The 11,723-nt window shown below is 45.0% G+C and overlaps 2 protein-coding genes across 2 annotated transcripts; one reads left to right on the forward strand and one right to left on the reverse strand.

Moving 5' to 3' along the window:
• Nucleotides 1-2,470: 2,470 nt before the first annotated feature.
• On the reverse strand, nucleotides 2,471-8,695 carry TMED8 (transmembrane p24 trafficking protein family member 8). Its single transcript, XM_075282328.1, has 6 exons — nucleotides 8,534-8,695; nucleotides 7,373-7,472; nucleotides 6,943-7,303; nucleotides 5,558-5,699; nucleotides 5,180-5,476; nucleotides 2,471-3,425 (listed from the first exon to the last, which is right to left on the reverse strand). The coding sequence occupies exons 1-6, from the start codon at nucleotides 8,667-8,669 to the stop codon at nucleotides 3,208-3,210; spliced, it is 1,254 nt and encodes a 417-aa protein (XP_075138429.1). The 5' UTR covers nucleotides 8,670-8,695; the 3' UTR covers nucleotides 2,471-3,207.
• Nucleotides 8,696-8,828: 133 nt separating this feature from the next.
• On the forward strand, nucleotides 8,829-10,377 carry SAMD15 (sterile alpha motif domain containing 15). The gene is made up of 3 exons (XM_075280666.1): nucleotides 8,829-9,013; nucleotides 9,661-9,759; nucleotides 9,899-10,377. Exons 1-3 carry the CDS (start codon nucleotides 8,927-8,929, stop codon nucleotides 10,070-10,072), a joined length of 360 nt encoding a protein of 119 aa, XP_075136767.1. The 5' UTR covers nucleotides 8,829-8,926; the 3' UTR covers nucleotides 10,073-10,377.
• Nucleotides 10,378-11,723: the final 1,346 nt, after the last annotated feature.

Genomic DNA, 11,723 nt, shown 5'->3' on the forward strand with positions numbered 1-11,723 from the left:
GGACATTTATTATATCTCCTTATCTCTACTCTGTTTATAATTGCTACTTTTAATCCCCTTATCTGTCCTCTAGGGGACGAGAGCGTTTGCTATCAGTATAAAAAGGTGTCAGTATACAATCAGTATGTGCATCAGTCCGTTTTGAACTGTCAAACTGAATTCAAACGGACGGATGGCATACTGATGTGTGAACATACCCTTAGTTACATCACTGCTAAACTCTTATGAATGGATAGATTGCGTTTTCTATGATGTCTCTAGTAAAAGGATTGATGGTGATGTCATTGCTAATCTGTAATTAATAAATAGTTTATATCCTCTCTAATGTCAACCCTAATCTATGGTGAACAAATGGGGTGTATTCTCTGCAAAGACAGCTCTGTTGTCTAGTGAACGCAGCATACGCCATGGTGTCACCGCTGCTGTCTAGTGATAGAAATAACTACCTTCTCAGTGATCTTAGTGCTGCTATCTACTGAATGGATAGGCTGCATGCTCAGTAATGGCCATTCACGGGTCTAATAAGTAAACTCTCTGATGATATTAAATTTATTTTTAGGATTTTATTTTTAAGTTGACGCATTTACACCAATAATGGAATGAACAGAATATAAAGAACATTGAGCATTAACTAAAAAGAAAATACAAGATGATCTGAAAACGTACAATAGAACAATCAAAACATATCTATCTTATTGATTAGATTATTGTTCTCTGTTATCCGCCATAAATTGTTCCTCTCTCCTTCACCTGACAAGTTTATCTCCTGTTAGGCTGGGTTTACACCAGTGTTGGCTTTCTGTTTAGGAATTCCGTTCCTCTCGCCGTATGAAATATGCAAGCAGCACTTTCCTCTCTGCATTTTTGTCCTCTTCAGGCAGAAACCATACAGACCCCATTATAATCTATGAGGCCAGTGAATATCCTAAGGCAACCACTTTTTTATGCGGATTAGATTTCGGTTCGGGGGGTCCTCAAGCGGGCTCCTGAACGGAAACCCGGACGCTGATGTAAACCTAGCCTTAGGGTTTGTCACATAACTGGGGGTCATTATATGACAGCATTGCTTATATGTATATCAGTCATGAGCTGATAGCTAGAACTCCTCCCACAATATGCACTCATTGACAAAAAAATAACGAGGATTCGATTGAAACTTTATAAGTGTGAATGCAATGATGATACATGTAAGTGATTACAATATTAGAGCAAAAGGTTAAGTTTATTGGGGAAAACTGTACAACTCAAAGGAGACTTTAGTATTCTGTTGGGCCACCTCTAGTCTGGATAAAAGATAAGACACCATGGGACATGGATGCATACATTTCCATACAGTATCTTTTGGCACATATGACCACAGATGTTACAGCTGGGCCTGTAGATCCTGTGCTCTGGTAGACTGCTGGAGCTGGCATCCCAGCTGGTCCCATAAGTGCTCAAATGGTGATAAAACTGGCAACCAGGAAGGCCAAGGAAATGTTACAATCTGGCGGAGACATTCCTGGGAGACCCCCATCACAACAGCACTTGCTCCACAGCAAATGCAGGGTTGAAGTGCTGATCATGAGGCCCCCGCACTCAAACCTCAACATTGTTGGACCCCAAAAAGAACCTGTATTTATTGCTAAGTCCAATACAATTCCAGTCTGTAACAGTCCAGGTTTCTCGTTCAAGACACCTCTGCAAACAAAAGGCAACAGTGGCTGACTGTCAATGACAGGACACCTCTTTTGTGCTGTGACACCAAATTTGATTATGCTAAATAGCTGGAAATGGTCAGAGACAGGGGTATGTAATCAGATCGAAACTTAAAGGAGTATTCCCATCTACATAATTATTTTTAAATTTGTAGATAATTAAGTTAAACATTTTTGCAAATATAAGTAATTAAAAATTCTGCAGAGTTTTAAAGATTTTCTCTAACTTTCTCAGCGGTGACAGTCTGTTATCTTGATCGGTTGCAATGGATACGACCAGCAATGCAGAAACTTTCTAAGGTCAGAAAATCAGCCATGATTTCCTTATTGTGGCCGGGATATCTTCTGATACATGTAGTGTCTCTGTCTGATAATACAGCTACAATAAGAAAGTCATAGCTGGGTTCCTGACAAGTCCCAGACCATAGAAAGTTTCTGCATTAGTGGTCGAATCCATGGCAACCGATCAAGATAAAAGACTGTCACCACTAAGAAAGTTAGAGAAAATCTTTAAAACTCTGCAGAATTTTTAATTACTTATATTTGCAAAAATGTTTAACTTTTAATTATCTACAAATATAGATATGATCATGTACATGGGAATACCCCTTTAACTAGATAGTGCTTAAAACAGTGACAGCTGCTCGTGCTTGCCAATGAATTAAACAATCCTTCTTACTGATGGGTTGTCTGGGTCTCCTGGAGCCTGTGTACCATCATGTAACCATTACTCTCAGCAGCTCCTAACAGCTAAGTCAGAACAGCTTAGATGACAGGCAGTTCATTGGAGAAAAAAATAACATAAATCAAGGGATGCATTCCCTCAGAAAATCTGTCAAATGGGGCAGAATGTCTTTGAGTGCATCATAGAGTCATGTCGAACAGCCAGCGACCTCTCAACAAGAGATACACTACCCAAAAGCAGCCTACAAAAACCTTTTATATGGCAGCAGGCACAGGACTTTTTACACTTTACTATGGCAAGACCCAGTGTCTAATCGGACCACACCTGTAATTAATTCCTTATCTGCATGCAGAGTTTTGTATCAATCAAATATTTCTATCTGTGTGCATTATATTATATATATATTTTTATGTCAGTGAGTGTATATTATGAGCTATGTCCTTCCGGACAACAGAGAGCAATAAAAGGCGCTTAACATATCAGACACCACGTTTTCTGACACATGGCACCTAACTGGCTCCAGTGTTTATTACACACCTGACTGATATTCTTACCATATAGAAATATAAAACTATTGTAGAATCTGTACAGAAAATTCATAGTTAATCTTGAAATAGTTGAAATCTGCCTGCCTCATTCGTCCTGCTGTGCTGTGAGCATCACAATCACCAGATGCATGCCTCCTCATTGGCAAGGACACGGTGTTTGCTGTTCTAGATGGGTTGTGGATAGAAGCAAGGTCATAGAAGCTGTACCATCGAACAGAGCTGCCATTTTGAGTGCATGTGGAGGATATGCTGTCCCCTATTCCCTGCTGCAAGAGCCTCAGCTGCTGTAATATACATGAAAGTACAGAGTTTTATTCCGCAAGAGTGAGTAGGAATTGTCCAGTTTTAGCAGATAAACCCCTTCCCCTGGATATTCATGGCTTCCTGCCTGGACCTCCCGGTGGCTGTCTCTGCGGTAAACCTGCATGATTTCACCATATCGACTGCGGAGACGGTAAACCGAGCCCCGTTCTACATCTCCCTCACGGCTGTGCCCTGAAAAATACAATTTTAAAGCCAATCAGGAGAATAAAATACCAGCAGAAGGAAGAAAGTGTGGTGGTCATATATGTGAAAATGTCAAATACACCCCCCCCCCCCCCCTGCACGTAAAGAAGCCACAGCAAAACGCACTGATGCCAGACTCACATAGTTTAAGATGACCACGGCTGAAATTCTCTAACATGTATATCATGTTTTTAGTAGACAATGGTTTGCCATTGAGAAGAATTCTTTGTGCAAAATTTTGAAACAAATGCCATTTTGGTCAACTTTTATCTTATTTGTATGAGCTGGTTATGTTAACAACCACTGACCACGACAAATGAATAAATGGAGGCACAGAGGTGCTTTGTCTGTTTCCACTGCTGATACAATGTGAACAATCTGCCACTACTAGAGTAGCATCTCCAAATACACCTGGTATTGGGCACAGCAACACTTCCAGATACAATTGGTGTTGGAAAGAGTAGCACCTCCAGATATGACTAAGGGGTAAAGCATATCCAGAAACGCGTCAGCCAGATCTTTATTATGGGTTTTTAATACACCTTTGTGTGTCTTCACTGTCACGTTTGTTTGATTTCTATTGTACTTACCCATTTTACATGGAAGATTAAAAGTTAAATTTTAAAGGACATCTCAGGAGTACGGACTGGAATATATTTTTGTTCAATTCGTGCTATCGTCTACCCTAAGAGTCCGGGATTTTCTAGCCGTGCACCCTGAAGATTGGACCATACAACATTTATATGGTGAGCTACTCCTTTACTTCTATTTTTGACTTTAGCACCTCCAGATATACCTGGTAGAAGGCAGAGGAGCAAATCCAGATACACCTGTTTTCTTTAGAGCAGAACCTCTAGATACTTCTGGTATCAAGTAGAGCAGAACTCCCAGATACACCTGGTATCTGGCAAAGAGAAACCAGAAGATACACTTGAGAAAGGGTAGCATCTCTTGACATGCCTGGTATTGGGAAGAGTCAGGGGCGTAACTACCGGGGCAGCAGCGGTAGTGACTGCCACATGGCCCAGGACATCAGGAAGGGCCCTGCAACAGCCGCTACTGCTGCGTCTTTTTTTTTTTTTTTTTTTTTTTAAATAGGCTGTTACTGGACGGTAACAGGCCCTATTTACTTACCAATCCTGGCAGGGACCGGGATCGGTGAGTGATGCCGCGGGCCCCATAAGCACTAATATTATACTCGGGGGGTCTTTTCAGACCCCCGAGTATAATGATCGGAGGCTCAGGAGAGGTAAGGGAGCATAAAAAACAGTGTTACTTACCTCTCCTGGCTCCGGAACGCTTCAGGCCTACTTCAGTGACGTCCCTGACTTCATATGACCGGGGCCTGTATCCTTGTGCATCACGACGCAGGCCCCTGGGTCACATGACATCCACAATGGAGGTTAATACTGGGTGAAGGGGCTACTATGGGGCATAATACTGTGTGCAGGGGCCACTAGGGGATATAATAGTGCATGTAGGAATGTGGGGGTCGGGGTCTTTAGTGTCAGTCGGGAGGGGGGACCCCATGTAAAAAGTTCACCACGGGGCCCCACCATTCCAAATTACGCCACTGGGTAGAGTAGCTAAATTAGGAGAGCCCCCAGACAACTTTGCCCCATGCCAGTACAGTAGTTACTGTGAAGATTGGGTGACAGATACATCAAAACAGAGAGGAGAAGGAGATGTGAAGAAAATGAACAGGGATAGGACATGTGGCAGAGAAGTTTCAGAACACTCACAGGGGCTCTCTGTGTCTTCCTCCTCCTCGTCATCGCTAGACTCGCTTACTTGAAGAGTCACAGCTGTGCTGGTGACTGGGGTCCAGTCAAAATATATCCCAAAGCCAATGTCATAGTCATCTGTGGCAAACTCCCAACAAAGTCGCTTTCCATCTGGATGTGTTGGTACACGGACAGTTACTACCTCGCCTCTTCGTATAGTCAAAAGACCATGTTTCTCATTCGCCATTCGATGCTTGAACTCACGCAAGTTGGCACTGGTCCATGTGGTGGCTGGTCTCAGTTGAGGTGGAGGCCCTGGAGAAGACAGAAGAGAAGCTGTTTTATCAGCACCGCCTTCTGGCAACAGTTATATTCCTCCCCCGTCAGCCCATTCACCTTTCCCTTCTCTTTCATTTGGGTCTTCCAAACTGGTTTCCGCTTTCACAATATCTACGGTGCCATTGTGCTCTGACTGGATCATGAGGATATCATGAGGTGGAGGATCTGTTGTCCCAAGGGAAAGTAGAGCTTCGAGTTCCTGCAACACAATAAACACCATAGAAAATTGGTAAACTAAGTATAAGGGTATGTTCACATGGCAGAACTTGTAGAAGCTAAAAATTCTGTTTCAGGATTCAGAAGCAGGATTTTCCCGCTTGACCAAATCTGTTGTAAAATATACAAATTCCACACTGGCAAGGCGGTATGTTTCTGATTCACATTCGTTCAAAGGGAATTTTCAGGCAGAATCCACTTGTAGATGGAGCATGGCACTTATTTTTTCTGCTAGATAAAAAAAAAACCTGCTAGAGCCACACACCCAACAAGCATAGCTCTGCCCTCCACTATGCTAGAGATTAAACATAGTGGAGATTAAACATGTACATAATGTTCTCTTCATCTCAGACTAAGTTCACATCTGCATTGGAATCTCCATATAGACCAGGGGTAGGGAACGTACGGCTCTCCAGCTGTTGCGAAACTACAACTCCCAGCATGCATACTGGCTCTGCTGTTCTGGGAACTCCCATGGAAGTGAATGGAGCATGCTGGGAGTTGTAGTTTCACAGCAGCTGGAGAGCCAAAGGTTCCCTACCCCTGATATAGAGACTCTTGCAGAGTACGCCCAAAATTTCCAGAATGCTGCAAGTCAGACTTTGTCATCTGGTGGTTTCAGTTTAAAAGAATGGACATCGGAGGCATCCCATTATAGTAAAAGGGATCCATCGGGCTCCATATGTGACTGCTGTTGTAGCCGTCCACCTATCCGATGTTCTGTCCTCCTATCCTCCGAAAGGATAGGCCGAAGCTAGAGTTATGTGTTATCCCTATGTCCATTTTTGGACATTATTCCACGGCAGATATAAAAGCCCAACTTAGGGCCCCTTCACACGGTGTAAGCACGCCGCTCATTTAGACCTGTACACGCAAGCACTTCAAAACACATCCCATTCACTTCAATGGAAGCGCGCGTAAAGCCGGCTTTACGCATGCTCCCATTGAAGTGAATGGGATGTGTTTTGAAGCGCTCGCGTGTATGGGTCTAAATGAGCGGTGCGCTTACGCCATGTGAAGGGGCCCTTATAGTATACATCTGCAATATGAAGATTCTGCATCTTACTATTTCACCATTAGCAACAGCAGAGTGAGTGACTTCAATATCAGTTTATTATGCTTCTTCTATAGACTCCTATACTGCGTCCCAGAGATGCCACAAGCAGTAAAGATGGAAACATAGATGTGTTTATGTCATACCACCTAACTAACGCACAATTACTCACCTTGTCCAGGGCACTTTTTGTGGGTTCAGCAGGTGGCTTGCTCAGGGTAGTTGATGTATCCACTGTGTTGCTTGCATTGGTTTTGGTGGCATTAGTGGAAGCCTTGCCTGCACTGTTTTCGGCTGCATCATTGTCTTCAATAGTTCTGGTGGCATCAGTGACCACACTGCTTGCATTGGTTTTGGTAGCATCATTGCCTGTGGTGGTTTTGGTGGCAGACGTGCTTGCAGTGTATTTTATGGCAACATCACAGTCTGGTTCTGCTTGGTTACTTTTGGTTGGCTTTGCATTTAAAGATTCATCCCCCATCCCCAGGCATTGTGGTGGATTTGTGTTATTAATATTTAGGTCACATGATGACCTGAAAGAAACAGAGAGATTAACCTCTTCACTTCAGTCCTGCAGTGTGTATTAGGGGAAGGGTACTTACCTGTCTCCAGTGGTAGATTCAAGGTGATCAGATTGCTGCTGAGTAACTGCTAAGGCCCTGGGTTCAGTCTGACACTCATTCTTAGTTGTGGTGGTATCACCTACAATAAGAAAACATAACAATGGTGGTTGAATATTTTGTCCTCTGTCTGTTGAAGACCCCCCAGGCTGTGATCCCTTTTATCTCACCTATTAACCACTAATACAGCAGCTAGATGTAAAATACACACTGCAGCCCCACCCCTTGCCAATCCCTACACCAGGATGTAATCTCAGACATCGCACAACCTTCCTCATTTCCAGCTTCTTTCTTTGCTAATGTGGCTCCAGCTCTGCTTGCGTGCTGCCGCTATTTCCTGTCACTACCTTCCTCTTCATATATTACCAATCTGCAACCCACATGTATAAAATAGGACACTTAGTGAGTTTGTAGCACAATGTGAGCGCAGTCATGCAATGCACAATATTCAACTACAGCTGTGGAAAATGTCTGAGAGTGTCAGCCTGCTGGGGCTATGCTGCACATGATGCAAGCCTTGCACACAGCACTTGGGTCCTATAAATAAGGAGCTTTGTTGTGTGGGAGGGGACAATACTCAGCTGCCACCTGCACATGGTGTGCCCAGGGGAGGATGAGAGTTATACTCCCCCCTCCCCAGGGGATGATTACCTGCGCTCAGGTAGAGCGGAGTGTTATTTCTAACACACTGGCAAATGACTGGTTAGGTGGTACATGTTACCTTACATCATGGGTAGGGCTACATAGAAGGCCCAAGTTGGAGGGACCACGATTTCGGTCTATACAGTAACATGAACCCTCATAGCAATGGGCAAGGACTGAGCTGGGCTAGAGTCTGCACCAAGGAGACAACCGGGATTTGAATAACTTTGAATAACAGGTGGAAAACAGAGCAACAAAAGCACAGAAGTGGGGGAGGGCAGTAACCTGATAGCACCCCATTACCACAAGTGTCCCCACATAGTCTAGACCTGCCCTAACCATTACACACTGCTAAATATAACCCCAGCTACTATAGGTGCACCCTCTAGACTCTATGGGGTACTTCCTTTACCCCCCACTCACAGCTACTATGGGGAGTAGGCTCTCCCAGAGAGGGGCGGGATGTTGGGGGATACAGGGGTGTAATAGGGAGAAGCTCACCTAGCAGGGTCTCTGCTCCCTCTTCCTGGGTGCCCTCGGTCTCCGTGCATGTCTCTCTTCCTGTGGTTCCGCTGTCAGCACCGCCGGACCCGGAGAGCTCCCCGGACACATCTGCAGCATCCTGCGCCAGAGCCATCAGCCGCTTCCTCTAATTCGGATGCGATCGGGGATCTCCGGAGAGGGGCGTGTCAGCCAACTACAGGGAAACCCAGGCAGCCAATCACAAGCCTGATCGTGTGTAGGCGGTACCTAAACGGAAATAGCCGGAGATACCCGATCTGAATCTAGTCCTAGAGTTCCTGCCTACGGGTCTCCCCGGATGCTCTAGGTTGTCACGGAGATGAAACGACGCGGAAGTTGTGGTTGCTAGGTGCGTTTCAAGTTCACGGGGAGATGGACCCGCAGGTCCCAACATGTTTACGGTGGAGCTGCCGGGATGTCGGAGGCTGGATCCGGAGAAAGGGATTCCCCCAATATGAGGTAACCAGAGCTGTGCTAATGGGGACTGTGTCACGACAGAACGGGGAACACGGGGTGCTGAGTGTAGCCTAAGCCCAGTAGCCTACCTCCGGCTTCGGGGGCTCCTGCATTATGAGGCCTATGCTTGCTTCATGTTTCCTCCACTAAGCCTCATAATGTCAGTTACCAGGGGCATAACTACCGAGATAGCAGCGGTAGCGGCTGCCACTGGGCCCAGGACATTAGGGGGCCCGGCAGAAGCCGCTACCGCTGCAGTTTTGTGGGTTTTTTTTAATAGTCTATTACCTGCCGGAGTAACTCCAGCAGGTAACAGGCCCTATTTACTTACCAATTCTAGCTCCTGCTGTGCACGGCCGCTGGCGCTTCTTCTGCAGAGGTTGTGAGCAGGAGCCGAGATCGAACCACACAAACATTATCATTATACTGTTACTTACCTCTCCTACGCTCCGGAAGGCTTCAGGCCCACTTGGTAACATCACAGACTTGGAGACGTCGGAGGTCGTGACGTGAGCTCAAGTGACGCCACTGCCCACATCACTGAGCATAATAATCCCATAACACGTTTTATTAACCTGGCCTAAAACTGACACTCCTGACAAACAGTTCACACTACCGGGCGGTAATTATTGCTGTATGTCGTGTTACAGGCATGCTTCACCGAAAACGGCATCAACGGACGGAAACTGATCCATGTGACGTGCTCCACCCTCCCTCAGATCGGAGTCACCGACTTTGAGCATATGAAAGTGAGTCCCGTACCTCAGAAGGGGGCAATTGAGCTTTCAGTGTATACACAGTTCAGTAAGGGCAGATGGTATTACAGGGCATGCACAAGTCAGTTGCGGGGGGCACAGCTGTCATTTCTTATAACTCTTTGCTTTGCAGGCCATTACCCAGCTGGTGAGGGATGTGCTGGAAGTGACTGAGCCATCCTGGAACCGCAGTATCTCTCTGCCTCACAGAGACAACATGGGACTATTCCTGGAGCAGAAATCTCAGACTGGACACAACTACGACCTGCTCACCTACAACCAGTTCATCAAGGAGCAAGGACTATAACCAAGAAGCGCCTACCCCAGGTCACCAACTGCAGCTCTTAGGGGTCCTCCTGTTGTTTCATATCTTATAATAAATGGATGCCCTTTCCCAGAGCATTCATCTTCAGAATGTGTGGTCACATGAGATATTCACCTCTCAGTTATGTTGTAGAATTCCTCTTCTCCATCGTGTAACTTGAAGCTCATGCACCCAAATCTAAAATCTTAGTGAGCTTGCAAATGAAACATCACAGCAGCATAGGACCTCATTGCAGGGGAGAGTGGAGAAGGAAGGGGTGCATAGAGAGTGAGAGTAGGCAGATGCATCATGGGAAACGTTGTTTGTCCACAGATTCACTGTATGTAAACAACAAGTATACAAGGAACAGCAAGTAAAATAAAGCTAAGACTGGACAAAGAGTCAGTGAGCATTTACCACTACTGTGGATGCATTTGCAGATTTTTGGAAGTTGTCTAACCCCTTTAAGGGAGCCTTCACGCAGAGTTTATGTCTGAACGTAAACTCGTTCAGAGTGAGAGGTGTAAAAAGCAGATCCCATTGACTTGAATGGGTGCCAGCATACGCGCACTCCCCATTGAAATCAATGGGAGGCTTTTTTTACCTATTGCTTTCAATGTGATACGCGTGTCAGTTTTTTGTTTTTTTTTAAAAAAGACACCTATCATAACGGACACAAATGGACAGTAATTGATGGCTATCAGTTATTGTCTGTTATATGTCTGATGCAAATAGACTTCAATGTTAAAAAAAAAACAGAAGCCATTGAAGAACAAGGAACCCGTTGAAGTCAAAGGGAGGCTTTTTTTTTCAGCGCTGAAATTCCACACCAAATTCCTCACCATTTTCCTCCGTGTGAATGGACCCTTAGAGAACCATCAGACTCCATGTTCATGATCTGCAGGTTTTTGAATTTGTTTATTTGAATAATTAATTGAAAGGGGCGTGTTCAGAATAACAGCAGTGCGGAGGTCAATGAGTGAGGTCAATCATTCTGTGAAGAAACAGATGCGAATCAGGTGGCCCTTATTTAAGGGTGAAACCAGCACATGTTGTACATGCATTTCTCCTTGAAAGCCTGAGTAATATGGGTGTTGGAGACAATGTTCAGAAGAACAGCGTACTTTGATTAAAAAGTGGGTAAAACATACAAAGAAGTGCAGGCAATGATCTTGATTCCTGTCTGTGGCCATTTTGGTTCCTGCCTGTTACTTATTTGAACTCCTGCACCTGATCCTCAGTGCCTTAGTATTGTGTTGAAGCCAACTTCTACCAGTCCTTGAGCCGGAATTAATTGTTCTTAATCGGTTCCAAACTACCACTGCATTGCAAGTCCCAGCTACTACCTGTTGCACTACAGACCCCAGCCATTGGTCTCCAGAACCCGGGAAGAAAGGCTTGGCAGATAGGTTCTTTAGCTAAAATGATCGCTAATACTTTAACCCCTTCCCGACATGCGCCGTAATAGTACGGCGCATGTCGGGTCTGTAACTATGGCGACCGCCCGGGAAGGGGTTAAAATGGAAAGCAAAACCAGACAAACGTGTAAGAAAAAGGAAGACTGCCATTTGAATGGATCGTAGACTAGCCAGAATGGCGAAGACTCAGCTAATGATCAGCTCCAGGATGATCAAAGACAATCTCAAGTTACGTG

This window comes from Leptodactylus fuscus, chromosome 7 (assembly GCF_031893055.1).
Source record: "Leptodactylus fuscus isolate aLepFus1 chromosome 7, aLepFus1.hap2, whole genome shotgun sequence".
NCBI classification, from domain to species: Eukaryota; Metazoa; Chordata; class Amphibia; order Anura; family Leptodactylidae; genus Leptodactylus; species Leptodactylus fuscus.

Coding starts and splice junctions, on each gene's coding strand:
- TMED8 (XM_075282328.1), bottom strand. CDS start 8,669: ATGGCTCTGGCGCAGGATGCTGCAGATGTGTCCGGGGAGCTCTCCGGG. Junction 7,304..7,372: donor GAATCTACCACTGGAGACAG/GTAAGTACCCTT, acceptor TGTTTCTTTCAG/GTCATCATGTGACCTAAATA. Junction 3,426..5,179: donor GGAAGACACAGAGAGCCCCT/GTGAGTGTTCTG, acceptor TGTATTTTTCAG/GGCACAGCCGTGAGGGAGAT.
- SAMD15 (XM_075280666.1), top strand. CDS start 8,927: ATGGACCCGCAGGTCCCAACATGTTTACGGTGGAGCTGCCGGGATGTC. Junction 9,014..9,660: donor AGGGATTCCCCCAATATGAG/GTAACCAGAGCT, acceptor GTCGTGTTACAG/GCATGCTTCACCGAAAACGG. Junction 9,760..9,898: donor CCGACTTTGAGCATATGAAA/GTGAGTCCCGTA, acceptor TTTGCTTTGCAG/GCCATTACCCAGCTGGTGAG.